The sequence below is a fragment of the Podarcis tiliguerta genome (assembly GCF_965153285.1).
Source record: "Podarcis tiliguerta genome assembly, chromosome: 5".
Classification (NCBI taxonomy): domain Eukaryota; kingdom Metazoa; phylum Chordata; class Lepidosauria; order Squamata; family Lacertidae; genus Podarcis; species Podarcis tiliguerta.
In genome coordinates, this window is record NC_139538.1 from 92,824,177 (window position 1) to 92,841,322 (window position 17,146).

General features: G+C 43.5%; 1 protein-coding gene across 1 annotated transcript in view; it reads left to right on the plus strand.

Annotated features, from left to right (window-relative positions):
• The window catches only part of SEMA3D (semaphorin 3D), a 182,790-nt gene that overhangs the window by 56,150 nt on the left and 109,494 nt on the right, over positions 1-17,146 (plus strand). Inside the window, exons 2-3 of the mRNA XM_083440752.1 lie at positions 785-962; positions 16,328-16,488. Of these exons, the coding sequence (XP_083296878.1) occupies positions 797-962; positions 16,328-16,488 (327 nt within the window). The 5' untranslated portion in view covers positions 785-796. The remainder of the gene's footprint in view (positions 1-784; positions 963-16,327; positions 16,489-17,146) is intronic.

The following is a 17,146-nucleotide window of genomic DNA, read 5'->3' on the forward strand; positions in this document are numbered from 1 at the left end:
ACCACAAGGGCCATCGAGTCCAGCCCCCAGCCAAGCAGGAAACACCATCAGAGCACTCCTGACATATGGTTGTCAAGCCTCTGCTTAAAGACCTCCAAAGAAGGAGACTCCACCACACTCCTTGGCAGCAAATTCCACTGTTGAACAGCTCTTACTGTCAGGAAGTTCTTCCTAATGTTTAGGTGGAATCTTCTTTCTTGTAGTTTGGAGGAATCTTTCTTGTAGTTAGGTGGAATCTTCTTGTAGCTAGGTGGGATCTTTCTTGTAGTTAGGTGGAATCTTCTTGTAGCTAGGTGGAATCTTTCTTGTAATTAGGTGGAATCTTCTTTCTTGTAGTTATCCCAGGGACTCCAATGAACAATCTGCTTCAGCAAGCCCAGGGGTCAGCAAACATTTTCAGCAGGGGGCCAGTCCACTGTCCCTCACACCTTGTGGGGGGGGCAGACTATATTTTGGAAAAAATAATAAATGAATTCCTATGCCCCACAAATAACCCAGAGATTCATTTTAAATAAAAGCACACATTCTACTCATGTAAAAACACACTAAAAACATGCTGATTCCCGGACCATCTGTGGGCAGGATTTAGAAGGTGATTGGGCCTGATCCAGCCCCTGGGTCTTAGTATGCCTATCTGGCTCCTTTGTGTCCATCTGAATTTTTTTCGAGTATATCATAAAATATATTCCGTTGAGAAGAATGCTTTTAGCCATCCTTCATTTAAAAACGAAAGAAAACAAATCTTACTTTACCAAAGACAACGACATTTTATTTTTCTTTACAGATTTCTTTTGGAATGTTGAAAGAAAGGAGAAGTGCAAGAAAAAATTCCGGAGAAATGATTGGAACAATATCTCTCAAAACCCAACATCTTCGTATGATGTTCTGCTTGGGAATGATTCTCTTGCCATTGTCCGTAACATCTAAACAAAATGTCCCAAGACTTAAACTCTCCTATAAAGGTAAACATTTTAAGTGACTTTTCAGTGTTATTATTCCTGCTTTGTTGTAGCATTGCCAACAAATATTTTCAGTTATTCAGATTCCACCCCCACCCCCGAAAAGTAACTCAGTTGTTGTCATTCTTTTGGAAAATGGTAAATAGCAACATAAGATATTTTAAACAATCTAGACCAAAACAAAACTTTGAGTAATAATGTTTGTATGTTTGTGAGGGTGGTGGTTGAGTGGAAAAGTCTGGCAACAGAAATGAAGACATTCAGATTAGTTTTATGACTCTCTAGCTGATAAAAAATGATTAAAAACAATAAGTTGTTTACGTGGTAAATAAGAGTGCATTGCATGCTTTAATGCGAAAAACATGGGAAGAAAAATGGGAGCAAGAGTCAGTCTCTTCTGATTGGTAAGAAAAGGTCCCAAATTCTTCACTGAATAAATGCCTTTAAAATTTGGTAATATATTGAGAATCCTCTATGGCACTGGTATAACCCAATTGTTTAGTTTAGCTTCTTTTTGCCACTATTTTTAAGAAGGAAAAGTCTGGCTGGAAAATATATTTCAAAACTTCATCCTGCTTTTTGTTTTTGCTTTTATTTTCTGACATTTGCATCCTGACTTTCTTCCATGATGACACCCATGGCAGCAAACTTGTGGTTCCCAAGTAGTTTCCCATCCAAAGTGCTGATCAGACCTAGACCTGTTTTAACCGAGAAGGTAGACACCTCCATGTGCTTGTATACCATACCCTGGAATTCTTGCTCTTGTGGTTGTGCCTGCTCTGAGATGTTTTCCTAATATTATTTCCAGAATTAAATAATTCGAAAACAAATTATTGTACCAGTTTTAAAATTGGGAAATTTCAGAATTCAAATCTGACTTTGGAACATTTAACCTTTTTCCTTTTGAAATTCAACTTTTGAGGCAGACCTAAGAAAACAACAACCCTCCCACAACTTTTGCAGATGATTTTTTAAGGACATAAGTTTTAACCTGTGAACTATTTTATCATAATGACACTTCTCTAAAATTACTAAACTCACGGGTGTGATAACTGTTAGTGTTGGATGGTGGAGAAAGGAATCGAAATAGAGAAGTCTCAGTCTCAATCCTTTGGGCTTGATGCAATGCAGCATCATGACTACATGAACTTGGCAATTGTTGGCCCTGGTTGCCCTCATTGCCATAATTTGCCAGAAATGCTAAGAAGGAACCTCTGTGCAAGAAATGGAAAGCCATAGAGCCTAGAACTTGCCAATCAGAAGGTCGGCGGTTCGAATCCCCGTGACGGAGTGAGCTCCCGTTGTTCGGTCCCTGCTCCTGCCAACCTAGCAGTTCGAAAGCACATCAAAGTGCAAGGTGATAAATACGTGCTGCTCCGGCGGGAAGGTAAACGGCATTTCTGTGCGCTGCTCTGGTTCACCAGAAGTGGCTTAGCCATGCTGGCCACATGACCCAGAAGCTGTACGCCGGCTCCCTCGGCCAATAAAGCGAGATGAGCGCTGCAACCCCAGAGTAGATCACGACTGGACCTAATGGTCGGGGTCCCTTTAAGGTAAAGGTACCCCTGCCCGTACGGGCCAGTCTTGACAGACTCTAGGGTTGTGCGCCCATCTAACTCAAGAGGCCAGGGGCCAGCACTGTCAGGAGACACTTCCGGGTCACATGGCCAGCGTGACATCGCTGCTCTGGCGAGCCAGAGCCGCACACGGAAACGCCGTTTACCTTCCCGCTAGTAAGCGGTCCCTATTTATCTACTTGCACCCGGGGGTGCTTTCGAACTGCTAGGTTGGCAGGTGCTGGGACCAAGCAACGGGAGCGCATCCCGCTGCGGGGATTCGAACCGCTGACCTTTCGATCAGCAAGCCCTAGACGCTGAGGCTTTTACCCACAGCGCCACCCGCGTCCCTCTCGGGGTCCCTTTACCTTTACCTAATTGCACATTTTAATTGCACCTAGAAATGGACATGCAATTTGTTTGAATGTGCACATGGCAATACAGTGAGATGCAGCCTCGGCCCTATCCTTAGGCAGAGTGAGCCTTCTGCTTCCTGCAGCTGATCCTGGAAAGCTGCAGTGAGGGCAAAATTGTGCCCTGACCTCAGGTGTAGGGAAGGATACAGTGTTGCCTTGAGCATTATATCAGGATTCACCTGATGGTCTAGTCAGCGTCTGCACATGGGATGGGCAGGGTACAGGCGGCAGCTGTACCAGGTTAGCTTTTTGTCTCAGGCAGCAAAATGTCCTGGGGAAATCACTGCAGAGCACTGTTGGCCCTGATATTTTGCCTAAAACCAAAATAGAAGCAAATTTGAGGGTTTCCTCTCAGGGACAAACAACTGAGGTATTCTGAAGGAAGCACCAAAATGGTTTGATTGAGGTTGTCTCTGGCAATGCAGGTTCCCCCAAACCAGGAAACAACTGCAAGGCAGGAGGGGAAGGAGAGAAGCTGAGCACAGTTGGATAATAAATAGTTTTCATCATGTTGTGTTTTCTTTTATCCCACTTTTAGACACTAAATATGGAAGATGCGTTTTGAGGGCCTGTTGCACTCTTTTTCTTGTAATTACCCAGCCCATTGTCTCCTGCAGGGCAGCCTCCACACTGACATCAGTTGTTTACACAGCAGCCAAACTAAGAATAACCTTGGAGCACAGACCCATATCCACTTTGTAAACAGTTATGAACTTGTGTATTTGAAAAGGGTCTTTGGGAGGAAAGAAGGGGGACATTTTTTTCTACACAAGATACTATCCAGTAATTCTTCAAGCTGACCTGGGTTAATCCCAGAAGCAGAGATAGGACATGGTGTGTGTGGGGGGGGGGGGCGGAATGGAGGCAAGCAGTTGAAAAAGGATGAGGCTGCGAACAACTGTGGGTGTGGTCACCCCGTGAGGCTTGCTCCTTTCCAAAGGCCTAACCGGAGACTCTCAGCTGCCGCTGACCTGTACCTCCCCAGTAATGTCTATAAAATGAAACTTCTGACATGATTCCATGAGATTCAGCATTTCCCTGCCTTTTAGAGCCGAAGAACTGAAGCAGCAATGCTAAACACCAGAGGTTCTTCAGCTAGATGCTACCGAAAGATCAGGGTCAGTGGCAGCCTCACATCCCCAGTGATGTACAGTTGTGCTGTAAATGGAGAATAGCAGCGCAACTGAGGCGACATTTTGACATGGGATAATAAGCAGCTCTTGGGCAATTGCTGTGGTCCTGTTTGGGCATTCGGGTCAGATAGGGGAGGGAGGTTTAGCAGAGGTCTGCTCTGATGGATTACCTAAAGACACATCTGAATCATTTGAAGTGTGGGCCAAATCCTTAAGAAAAGTGCAGGAATTGACACTGGAAGCAAACCTGTGGAAGACCCCAGCGATGAGGCAGGAAGGGCACCAGCAATACCACCCCCTTCTGTGTGGGCCAGCTCTGCTCCAGAATTCTACATTTGACCTCTGCTGCCTCCTTCCTCCATGCTTGCCTTTCTTTTGTCCTGCATTTTGAACCCAGCTCTGTCATTGACTGGCTGAACCATTCTCAACCTGGTTGCTTTCTGTTGGTTGCTTACTATGATTAAAATACTCCTTATTTGCTGTGCTGCAGGCAATTACCAACACTTGCCGAGAACTGATCTTCCCATTACCCCAACTTTAAGTTAGCTTGTTACAGCTAACTTGCAAGATTCCTGAGTGCACAGTTGCTGAATCATGCAGGAGAATGACTACTTTATGGCATGCATGCATCTGACTCCAGGCTAGTAAAAAAAATGTTGCCTCCTTTAGGAAGGTGGACGGAATCTTTTGTTTACGCAAGGTGCCACTGCCCATCAGGCAGAATAATATGGCTGCTTGCCCTGTGGGTAACCAGAAAGAACTCTGGAATATTCCCACTTGGCATCATTAAACTGATTTGCCTTTGGCAGAAAGGATTTCCTTTTTCTTGCTTGCAAACAGTACAGCTTCCCTTCTAAGTAACTTTTCAGCGAAATGTCCGGCATGTTTTCCTAGAACTCCCCAAAGTGCTGATTGCTTTGGCAATGACACACACACACACACACACACACACACTTAAACAGCGGTGGTAAATTTTTAAAACCCAATGGCTTAGGAGAGAACACAAATCCTCAGCCATCAGCTAAATGTCTTCCTATTGCAGCAAAATCATTTTCCACATACTGATTGGTTGTTGTTTAGTCGTTTAGTCATGTCCGACTCTTTGTGACCCCATGGACCAGAGCATGCCAGGTCCTCCTGTCTTCCACTGCTTCCCACAGTTTGGTCAAACTCATGTTTGTAGCTTTGAGAACACTGTCCAACCACCTCATCCTCTGTCACCCCCTTCTCCTTGTGCCCTCCATCTTTTCCAACACCAGGGTCTTTTCCAGGGAGTCTTCTCTTCTCATGAGGTGTCCAAAGTATTGGAGCCTCAGCTTCACGATTTGTCCTTCCAGTGACCACTCAGGGCTGATTTCCTTCAGAATGGATAGGTTTGATCTTCTTGCAGTCCATGGGACTCTCAAGAGTCTCCTCCAGCACCATAATTCAAAAGCATCAATTCTCCGGTGATCAGCCTTCTTTATGGTCCAGCTCTCACTTCCATACATCACTACTGGGAAAACCATAGCTTTAACTATATGGGCCTTTGTCACCAAGGTGATGTCTCTGCTTTTTAAGATGCTGTCTAGGTTTGTCATCGCCTTTCTCCCAAGAAGCAGGTACTGATTGGTAGAAATACCCTATTAGAAGGATATCTGTTGTGGGGTTAAACATTTTGCACTCTTGTAAGCAGTTCTAGGCATCTTGCCTGAGAAGTGGACAGTTTATTTAACTGCAGAGCCAATGACTAAATGTGCCCACAGTCAGGTTTCTCCAGCAGCATGTAACTACGAGAGTAGCAATGCATCATGTGACAATGGGAGTGTTACAACTCAAGGGTACAAGATTGCCCCTCATTTCATCTGTGATATGTGGGAAGGTATGTTGCTGTGTTTGTTATAATCAAGGCTGAGAAGGGGGAAAGTAACCAGGCACCAGGTTGACTGAATGCCTAAATATTTCATGCAGGTGGCTAGGAACTGAGAATCTCACTGTCAGCTGTACATACAGAGGATGTTGTCGAGTTTTGTGCTGCCTCTGTATTCTTTCTTCTCAATGTGATGTTGGTGCCTAGGAATTTAAGACATTTCCCCAGCCCTGCTTAGCATCTCACTCAACAGGTTACTTTCTTGATAAGGGAGGAAATAATATTCTGATTGCAAGATTGCAAAACCAGCATATCTGTTACAAGGTAAACTAATTAAATATCTAGGGGAACAACATTTCAATTTGGTTGCTGAAGGTCTGCTCAGTTTATAACCCGCTAACCCCAGTGCAGCCCATAAGCCATGTAGCGTCACCTTGTGCATGGCAATCCCACCAGGTGTATCTAGGTTGTCGCCAAGAAACCTGGTAAAAACCTAGTGGTCATTTTTACTTCCCCTCCCACCATCCAGTAGCAGAGGAAGAGGGTGTGGTGGGGGTGGTCCACCCTGGGTGTCATCCCTAAGGGCGGGTGACATTGCCACCCCACCCCCCTGGGACACACACTGTGGGTGGCACCCCCTGACTTTTAGAAGACATCTGAAGGCAGCCCTCTTTAGGGAAGTTTTTAATATTTGATGTTTTATTCTGTTTTTGATCTATTGGGAATTGCCCAGAGTAGCTGGGGAAACCCAGCCAGATGGGCAGTGTGGGTATGCATGTATGTATGTATGTATGCATGTATGTATGTATGTATGAATAAATAAATAAATAAAATTTCATAGAGAGGGATCCATAGCTGGTTCAGTTGCGTGTCGAGGTCCCCAATCCACCCCCCAAAATAACTCACAACAGACACGTAATTTTTTGTTTAAGATTTTTGGCATGGTTTTGGCCACAACTTTATTAAAATACAAACCGTGAGTGGTTGTTTAGGCATTGGTTAAGACTATCTGTCCCCCCGCCTGGGGACAGAACTGACTTCCGGGCACCACCGAAAGCCAGTGTGGGAAAACAAGTCAGGGAAGAATTGGAGCTGAGTCACAGACCCTCAACTCTCATCCGCCTGCTCCCCGAAGGCTTGCCGGCCCTAGTCCCATTCCAGGGATTGGACGAAAAGATGGCAAGCCCCAGGATTCCTTTAATGGAATTCCCTTTCCGCAGCAACCATGGAGGGGCAGGCACAGCCTATCCTAACCCCTCCTCCACCAATTTATAACCAATGCCTAACCACAACCTTACAAGTTGTGACGATTTGCTACGCAGTAGGCAAAAACCAAATGGCCCAGCCAATCAGCCAGATGGACAAAATTCCTACCAGGCCCCTGCCCCAACGGCAGATGACCCCATGACAGGCATAGCAAGGTCAATGCAACAACCCCTTACTCAAGGGCGGGTGGGCGGGTGATCCGTTGCACGCAGCAAAAGAGAAAGTACAAGGCTGCGTGCAGAGTATTTAAACCTTTTACCACTCCCACCAAAATTGCAACATAACTTTTCCCCCAGCAACTCAGCAATCCAATCACTGCCCCCTGGCCATCTTGGAGAACTTACCCGGCAACAAAGGGGGTGGCTCAGTAGACCCCACCGCAACACGTGCTCTCCCTGAAGGAGAACACGCTTTCTTTGTATTCCAAGGTTCTGTGGCACATGGGGTTCGTCTTCTATGTTGACTTTGACCCTTCTTGGTTAAAGGTTGATGTAATGTTGAACCAGATCATCTCTCATATTTTGAAATATTGGGAAGAGTTTGCATGGGATCAGGAGCTCAACTTGTAACCTTTCATGTGGACAGTTTCCTTTTCCTTAAAAAAAAAAATACTCTTCCATTTTTAATTGCTTCAGTAACAAGGATGGCTTTGCTTTATTTGGCAGTCACACAAGAAAGATAAGCTGCTTAGGAACAAGGCAACCTGTGCATGTCCACGGCCCGAGGTCCTCTTTGTAATAACAAATGCTTCAAGCTGGATACATTTCCATTTACGATGTTTCAGGATTAATTATTTAACTTGGCTGTGTGATGTTTTCTGAACTGGGCCTGTGACTTTTTCACCAATAATGCGAAGTCACAGAAGAGCATTTCATCATCTCTGTAACAACAACAACAACAATGCTTGAAAAAGAGCCTCCTCTTCTTTGTGCAGCTGTGTCTTTGCTCAGAGTTTGTTCCAAAATATCCAACATTAAAGAGCTGGCCATAAATGGTCAGGAGGAACTGTTTTGAACTTGAGACAACCCGCAGAGCTTTCAGGAGAGTGGACTTTATGACTGTATAGAGAACTGCTTTTATTTTTAATGAAACCTCTCCTTTCTGAAGAGGTCTAAAGTTCACTTTTGTGGAAGGTCATCAGACTCTGTTCTGCTCAGCTCTGATCAAAAGAGTTAATTATTGTGGGCCCAGCAGAGGCTGGGAGTTGAAAGGGTTGTGATCCTCTTGCGTGGAGAATCTCTGATGGATGTGGTAAAACAATCGCTCTGTTACTGGCACTACAGTGATACCTCGGGTTAAGTACTTAATTCGTTCCGGAGGTCCGTACTTAACCTGAAACTGTTCTTAACCTGAAGCACCACTTTAGCTAATGGGGCCTCCTGCTGCCGCCGCACCGCCGGAGCACAATTTCTGTTCTCATCCTGAAGCAAAGTTCTTAACCTGAAGCACTATTTTTGGGTTAGTAACCTGAAGCGCATGTAACCTGAAGCGTATGTAACCTAAGGTACCACTGTACTCTTTTGTTTTTGTCTTCCAGGAACAATTACTTTTTCTGTTAGCCAGTGAGTAATTGTTTGTCCGTCCCAGATTTGATGGGGAGCCAGGTGGTCAGGGGTCTTGGCAAATTGGCCTGGCGCCCCCTTCTTACATTTATGGACCCCTTGCAGGCTTACTGGACAGTTTGGCGTGGCAGCAGCACACTGGCAGCAGTGCCATTTTAATTTCCCAGCATAGTTTCCATCCAGGGCATTGTGGGAAATAAAAGCCAAGCCTCACAGACCCAGCTACCTTTTTGGCTTTGCCCCAGCCTGGTGGAACACTCTGTCGCAGGAGACCAGGGCCCTGCAGGACTTGACATCTTTTTGTAGCACCTGCCTTCGGTCCGGGCCCAGTTTGACCCCCTTCTATGGGACCCTGTAAGTTCCCTCTTTGGCTCTTTTATCTGCTCATGTGGGACCAACATAAATAGCTGGCCCTGATGAATACTTGAGGTTCTCGACCCCTATGGTTGTAATTGGTGGGCAATCATTTAATTCTACCCTGATTCTAATTTTTAAGCTGTATTTTAATCAATTGTTTGATTGTGTTTTAATGTATTTGATATTTGATGTTAGCCGCCCTGAGCGTGGTCTTGACCGGGGAGGGCGGGGTATAAATAAATCTTTAACTTACTTACTTTACTTACCTGATGTGGAGGGCAGGTGGGCCCTGCCAGCCTCATGGGTCAAAATGCTCATTTTGATTTTAGTTACCGGGGCCTTCAGCAATATAATTACAGGTGTGCATTATAGCAGGGCATGTTGGGATGTAGATGAATTTATAGGCCCTTTGTAACCATCCTGTGAGTCTGTTTCTTGTGTGTACTCTGCTACATCAAACCTTCGAATTATTTACAGAGGGCCTTGCCCAAAATGCAACATTGCTGTTACTGACAAGCTTTCATCAGCAATGGCAGCCCCCTGTCTGTCAACACCACCACTTTCCCTACCACAGGGAAGCTGACCATGGATCCCACAGTCTCAGAGAAGGGTTTGGATAGTGGTCCCAATGCCTTTCTTGAATGACATCACTTTTTCATCATGGCAGTTGTTGTTGTTTAGTCGTTTAGTCATGTCCGACTCTTTGTGACCCCATGGACCAGAGCACACCAGGCACTCCAGTCTTCCACGGCCTCCCGCAGTTGGTCAAACTCATGCTGGTAGCTACGAGAACACTGTGCAACCATCTCGTCCTCTGTCGTCCCCTTCTCCTTGTGCCCTCCACCTTTCCCAGCATCAGGGTCTTTTCCAGGGAGTCTTCTCTTCTTATGAGGTGTCCAAAGTATTGGAGTCTCAGCTTCAGGATCTGTCGATTTAAAGAGCTTCATCTCCATGAACACGTTCATGGAGATGAAGCTCTTTAAATCATGGCAATTAGGCTTGTTCAAACAAGCAGGAAAATTAGAGTGGGATATTTAACTAGTTGAAGGAGGGAGGAATCTTTGAGCCATGTTTTCCTATGATTAAATCTTGCTATTGTATTAAAATAAAGTCTGCTGAATGCAGGGTGTGAGTGGGGGCACAGCAGTTGAGGTGTTGGGTTAAGACTGGAGAGACACAGCTTCAAAACCCCACTTGGTGATGAAGCTCAATGAGGTAACTTATCACCAACTTTCAGCCTAACCTACGTACCTTGTTGTTGTGAGGGGGAAGGTGGGTTTTAAGTCCAATAACAAATAAATAGCTATAAGTTACATACTTAAAAACAAAGCAAAGCTGTGATGCGTCATAGCTAGAGATCTTTACCTCCCTCTGTGACTGTGATTCCAGTTTCCCTGCAAGAGAAGGAACAGCAACTGGGCGCCATGTTGGGGAGTTGACTTGAGGAGTTACAGAGGTTGAAGGTTGCTGATGAAACAAGCAGTGAAGCAAACAAGATGAAGTTGTGTTCTGCTCACGTTTATTTGTTTGAAACCAGCAGAACAAGGACTGTTTAAAGCAGGCGAGGGGGTCTCTGCTCTCCCCTCTATTTCTTACATGACGGTGCTCATGCTTTGCAAATGGCCCAAGCTTTCCCAAAGAGGCAACAATTTCCCTTGGATGTCAGTGGACCTTAATCATCTCCTGATAACTTGGGTCATTATGAGCTCATTCTAAATTCTCTGAAAAGATTGGACTTTAAGAGGAAACATGATTCCACGATGCTGCCTTCTTTTTAGTAAGAATGATTAGTCAGAGTAACAGGGGGCAAAAACTATCCATGATATTTTCCCAAAATGTAATGTGTTGTGCTGACCCAGTTTTTTTTTTTAAATCCAATCAGTACTGGGCTGTCTAAATTTTCAAGCTGTTTCAAGCACAGGTGTCTCCTAAAAATTAAATGACTAAACCATTGTGTTCAATAGATGATGCTTCAGATATCTTGTGAAGGTGTATTTGGCATCTTTCCTTAAAATTGTGGGGGGGGGGGGGAGAGAGGGAGAGAGAATCTGTTCTTCAAACTTGAAATGGATGATTGGGTCATAAATCTATACATATAACCAAGTTTCAGTGGGCTGCAGTTTTGTCTGGAAACATCGAACATTGTCTGAGTTACAACAAAGCACACAACTAGCTGTGTGTGCCCAAAGTGAATATTAGCTTGTGCTAACAGCTGTTCTGCCCCACCGGGTGCCATATAACAAACCACTTTGGAATCTGAAAGGAGTTTCCACAGCAGTTTGTGATGTGACATGGAGCTTTGCTGTTCAAATGGGTGGGGGATGCATTCATTCAAAGCAACATGGGTAAGCCCTGGTGCATATCTATAGATCCTTTGGCTCCTGGTTGTAGAGCCATGTTCTAAAAAGAGACACAACCATATCCAAATATTTGGGTGTTTGAGGGAACTAGGCTAAACCATCCAACATACAAAGAAAGAGGATATCCCAAAATGGCAAGTTAAACCAAAGGCATCGCTCTTCACTTGGCTGGTTACAAAATATTGCATGCCACCTTTCCGATTTGTCTTTTCATGATCTCCATGACTGTGGACTTCAGGTCACAACCAAGCAGAACTGCTATGTGCTGCTCAAAGGTCTTCGGGATGATTGTACTGAGCCGAAGGAAACATGGATCTGCACATTATTCCTTCATCATTCAGCTCATTCATTTCAACTGTGCACTATTCCTTGGCATTTGCATTGTCCATCTAAAGACAAAGCAATGCAAGAGTCTTCTGGAATGCATGTTTGAAAGGCATTTCCTTCCATTTCTTGTAAGCCTGAAATAGCTGTATTCCAATAATGGGTATACTGCTCATTCATTCCAAATATTGTTGATGAGAAGGAAATAGTAGGCTTTGGGTCATTTCGAGAAGTTTGAAAGCTGGACCCACAGACGATCCACCCCATGCCAAGATTCAACTATTACGTTTTAGTTTGTAAGTGAAAATGAGTTGGTTTCTTTCCCATCCTCATTTGTCTACATCACAGAGCCTGACATGATTTGATACGAATCAGCGTCTGTGCCCAGGAGAACGACTGGAGGCTAAAACAGCAATGGGTTTGTTGAAATACACTACCCTGTAGAGGTTCATTAATCTTTTCCTGTGCTCAAACCAAACCGCTGCAAATTATACCTGATAACAGCATTGAAATCCTAGCGCTGTTAACCATGTCCCTCCCCTCTCTACTGCACTGCCTGCCAACTCGACATTAGTTTCGCATTGCTTAAAACAAAACAAAACAACCAGATTTGTTTTAAATGTCAGGACTCTGAGCTGGCCTTCACACTGGCCAGCTCTGTAAATTACCATCATTGGTCCCAACCACTTTAGGGCTGACAACTGAACGTTAGCTAACTTGTTTGACTTTGTCCTGGCCTGATGGTTATCAACTTGTAGTAAGATGGAAGCAAGCTTTTCCATTGGGAGCACTCATAGGGGAGATGCTCAAATATGAAAAGTGCCATCACTATTAGCATCCAACCAGCTCTTGGAAGTAACATGGCTTAGACAAGCATTTCCCGATGTCTTGACTTGAGTTTCCCACTCTTTCTCAGTTGTTATGGTGTTCCAATGGACTTATTTACTATATATTTAAAATGTGGATGTTTTCATGTAGTTGTTTCACTCTGCATTGCTGTGTATTACAGGTAGGTCTGTTTTTTTATCATTGGATTTATTCTTTTTAATTTGTTGACGGCTTTTATTTCCTTGTAAACAGTATTGTTATTTGTTCTTGAAATAATAATAATAATAGATGGCCCTGGTGTTGGAGCTGACTCGGTGGAGCTCTGTAGAAAACTGTTAGCCTAGTAGCAATAGCTGTCAACCTTCCCTTTTTTGTGTGTGGGAAATCCCCTTATTTCAGCGCCGTTTCCCGCTGCTTCCCGCTGCTATCCCGGCTTGTTAGATATCCCGTAGATTGTCTCTGGGACAGGTGAGGCTGCTGATCCCTTATTTTCAAAGTTGACAGCTATGCCCAGCAGGAAACCATAGACTTGAGAGATTTGTATCCTCAGTGTCAGCTTCTGGTCTTCTGCTGGGACGCTGTTAGCGACAGAGATTTCTGGCAGCAAAGTGCGCACTCCAATGTCAGCCCTGGATTTCCCCCCAGCTCTGTGGCTGCCTTTGCTCTGGAGGCAAAGTAGGGGGATCAGGGCAGAGTTTGAGACAGAGACAGAACGATTTGTGGAGAGGACAGGTAAACTACACATGAGAGAAGAAGTGTGCATACACACAAAAACTCATACCAATAACAAACTTAGTTAGAATCATAGAATCATAGAATCATAGAGTTGGAAGAGACCACAAGGGCCATCGAGTCCAACCCCCTGCCAAGCAGGAACCACCATCAGACCACTCCTGACATATGGTTGTCAAGCCTCTGCTTAAAGACCTCCAAAGAAGGAGACTCCACCACACTCCTTGGCAGCAAATTCCACTGTCGAACAGCTCTAACTGTCTTCCTAATGTTTAGGTGGAATCTTCTTTCTTGTAGTTTGGATCCATTGCTCCGTGTCTGCTTCTCTGGAGCAGCAGAAAACAACCTTTCGCCCTCCTCTATGTGACATCCTTTTATATATTTGAACATGGCTATCATATCACCCCTTAACCTCCTCTTCTCCAGGCTAAACATGCCCAGCTCCCTTAGCCGTTCCTCATAAGGCATCGTTTCCAGGCCTTTGACCATTTTGGTTGCCCTCCTCTGGACACGTTCCAGTTTGTCAGTGTCCTTCTTGAACTGTGGTGCCCAGAACTGGACACAGTACTCCAGGTGAGGTCTGACCAGAGCAGAATACAGTGGCACTATTACTTCCCTTAGAGTTGGCCTCTAAGGTGCTACTGGAAGGATTTTTTTTATTTTGTTACACATGAGAGGAGGCCCTTTGACTGCATTGGATTACGGCAGGTTCTTACAGGTCCTCAGTTGTACTGGGGTTTTCCGCTGTTGTGGGCGAAATTGGCTGAGAAAGACTTGTGAGGACACTAACACACACGTACATTTTGTCCAAAGCATTTGCCTTTTGTTCCCAGTTTGTCTTATTTATGAATTCGCTTGTATATTTGTTTATTAAAACAAAAACACGTCCCAGAATCATGACTCTAGAGACTGTTCAAGCTGGCTTACAATAAGCACAACTTCATTTAAAGGAGATGTTATTTTTGTTTACATTTGTTTACATTTGACATCTCGTATATAAAGTCACACATAGAACATTCCAAACAATATCAGCATTATCATACACAGTTATAGATCCAAAAATATAAATGGTAAATGTCCATTTAAAAAATAATTCTCATTAACAAATTAATCAAATGATTTATTGCAGAGCACAAGAGTTAATGTTTGGATCGTGTTTGACCCTGTAAAAAGTAAATAACAGCCTGTCACTCTGCCATGAATTTAGGATGTGGCTGCAAACATTCATAAAAACCCATTACAGTCACTAACAATAATAGATAAGATACAGTTGCAAGGAGAAAAAGCAAGCAACTCTCAAAACAAGGAACTAACATGGTTGCTCCCAGAAAAATCTCAAGTAGAACTACAGAAATGCAATGGCCACTGGAATAAAAGAGTTCTCATTGGCCTCTCACAACCCTCTAGGGTGCTACCACAAAAAAACCCTTACTTCTTGTGTTGATTAACACAATGCTGGGATAAGGAGCAAGGCCCGAGAGATCTCTGTATTGGAAAGGTATAAAACATTTATATGTGTACATGGTGTTCAGGTGTATAGATCACTGAAACATGACCATTGCTCAATATGTTTTTAAAAGTTGTTGCCTTCATGAATCAAACAGTTGCATCATTTGCTAAACACATGGGCATTTGATGGCTCATGCAAGGAATGTAACATTCAGGAAAGGAAATTAATCCAAAACTATGCAGTTGGCTGGGTAGTTGCAGCACTGAATTCCCTCTCAGGTTGCTCAAATCCACAGTCTACATCCTAATCTACATTATTCATTTACTTTCTTTTATTTAACATATATATATACAGTGGTACCTCGCAAGACGAAATTAATTCGTTCTGTGAGTTTTTTCATCTTGTGAATTTTTCGTCTTGCGAAGCATGGTTTCCCATAGGAAATGCATTGACGGTTTCCCATAGGAAATGCATTGACGGTTTTAAGAAAAAGGCGCAAGATGTTTTCGTCTTGCGAAGCAAGCCCATAGGGAAATTCGTCTTGCGAAGCAACTCAAAAAACAAAAAACTCTTTCGTCTTGCGAGGCATTCGTCTTGCGAGGCATTCGTCTTGCGAGGTACCACTGTGTGTGTGTGTGTGTATATATATATATATATATATATATATATATGTGTGTGTGTGTGTGTGTGTGTATATATATATATATGAATGCTTCTCAAATACCTTCTTTAACAATATTTTAAATACCTTCTTTCAAATACCTTCTTTAACAATATTTTATTGATAATTTTAATGTTTTCTTTTATTGCAAACCCCTTTTAGGTTTTATTACCATCATGGTAATAAGACCTAAAAGGGGTTTGCAATAAAAGAAAACATTAAAATTATCAATAAAATATTGTTAAAGAAGGTCAGTTTATAAGAGGATATATGTGTGTTCGTTTCAGCTGATAAATTCATTTTTAGCCACTCTGTTCCTGCTTTCGTTAAAGAAGGTATTTGAGAAGCATTCAAAAACTAATTCATATCAACTGCAAGCTAAAAAACAAATTCTAAAAGCATGTAACTTCTACATGTCTGGATAGGTTTGTTCAAACAAAAATATTCTTAGCGGGAGGGAGCTAGAAAAAGTGGAACAAAAGTCCCTGCCTCATTTCAATATTGATATATTGATGATATATTGATATAAATTTCTTACAGATGTGGAACGAATATCATGTGGCAGATACACCAGTGCCAATTGCACCCATCAGAGCAGTCAAGTGGGCTCACATTGGGGTAGGATAATTCCACAAGCCCACTGGTTCCAATGTGTTCATCACCTTGAACTTAGTTTAGGAGCCCCAGATGGAGGAAGAGACACACACAGCTCTGGTGTGCTACCCTCCACCCCACTGTCCTATAGCAAGAAATGTTGCATGCTCCTGTTATCTTAACCAGTGAAGAGCGTGTTGGGTGCATATATTTACAGAAGACACCAATGAGCCGTGTGTATACATTTTTGGTGATAAAGGTTTTCTTCGTTCTCTCGCAGACTTGCTGCTTTCTAACAGCTGTGTTCCATTCCTGGGCTCGGCGGAGGGGCTGGACTTCCGAACTGTGCTGCTGGACGAGGAAAGGGGCCGGCTGCTTCTCGGCGCTAAGGACCACATTTTTCTGCTCAGCTTGGTTGATTTAAACAAAAATGTAAAGAAGGTCAGTTTATAAGAGGATATATGTGTGTTCGTTTCAGCTGATAAATTCATTTTTAGCCACTCTGTTCCTGCTTTCGTTGGACAAAGAGCGAACATTGTTTGTCATGCGCCATCACAAAGATTTAATAGCTTCCCCTCCCACTGTTAACGTGGTTTGCTTTTAATAAACTCGATTTGTCAGCACGCATGGCCTCTCGTACAGTAATATAACATGACAAATATCGATTGGACTTCTGCCCCCCATCTAGCTGGAATGTAAGCAAATGGCAACATCTCTTCTTCCATCTTATGTTTTGACAACCACGTCCAAGCAAAGGCAGTCTTCACTTAGCCCAAGTTCTCATCTCAATTATACCTGTTGACCTGTGTGCAGGTTTTTTCAGCCAAAAAGTTTGACCCTCTACAGTAGGCTCTCAGAGTTTTACAGAAACAATTTAGAAACATTGCCAACATGTGTGCATTCATGCTCACACCCTGGGAGTGTTCCTCACATCGTCTATTCCCAGAGCTCAGTCTTCTCAAAGTTTTTAATGATGAACCTCCCACAGTCAATAATCAAAACTAAGGCTCCTGAAGCATAACCTTTCATATAGCAGAAGCTGGAATATATTTAAAAGATACTCTTAGCACCACTGCTTCCCTTTGGCCCAAATCGAAAG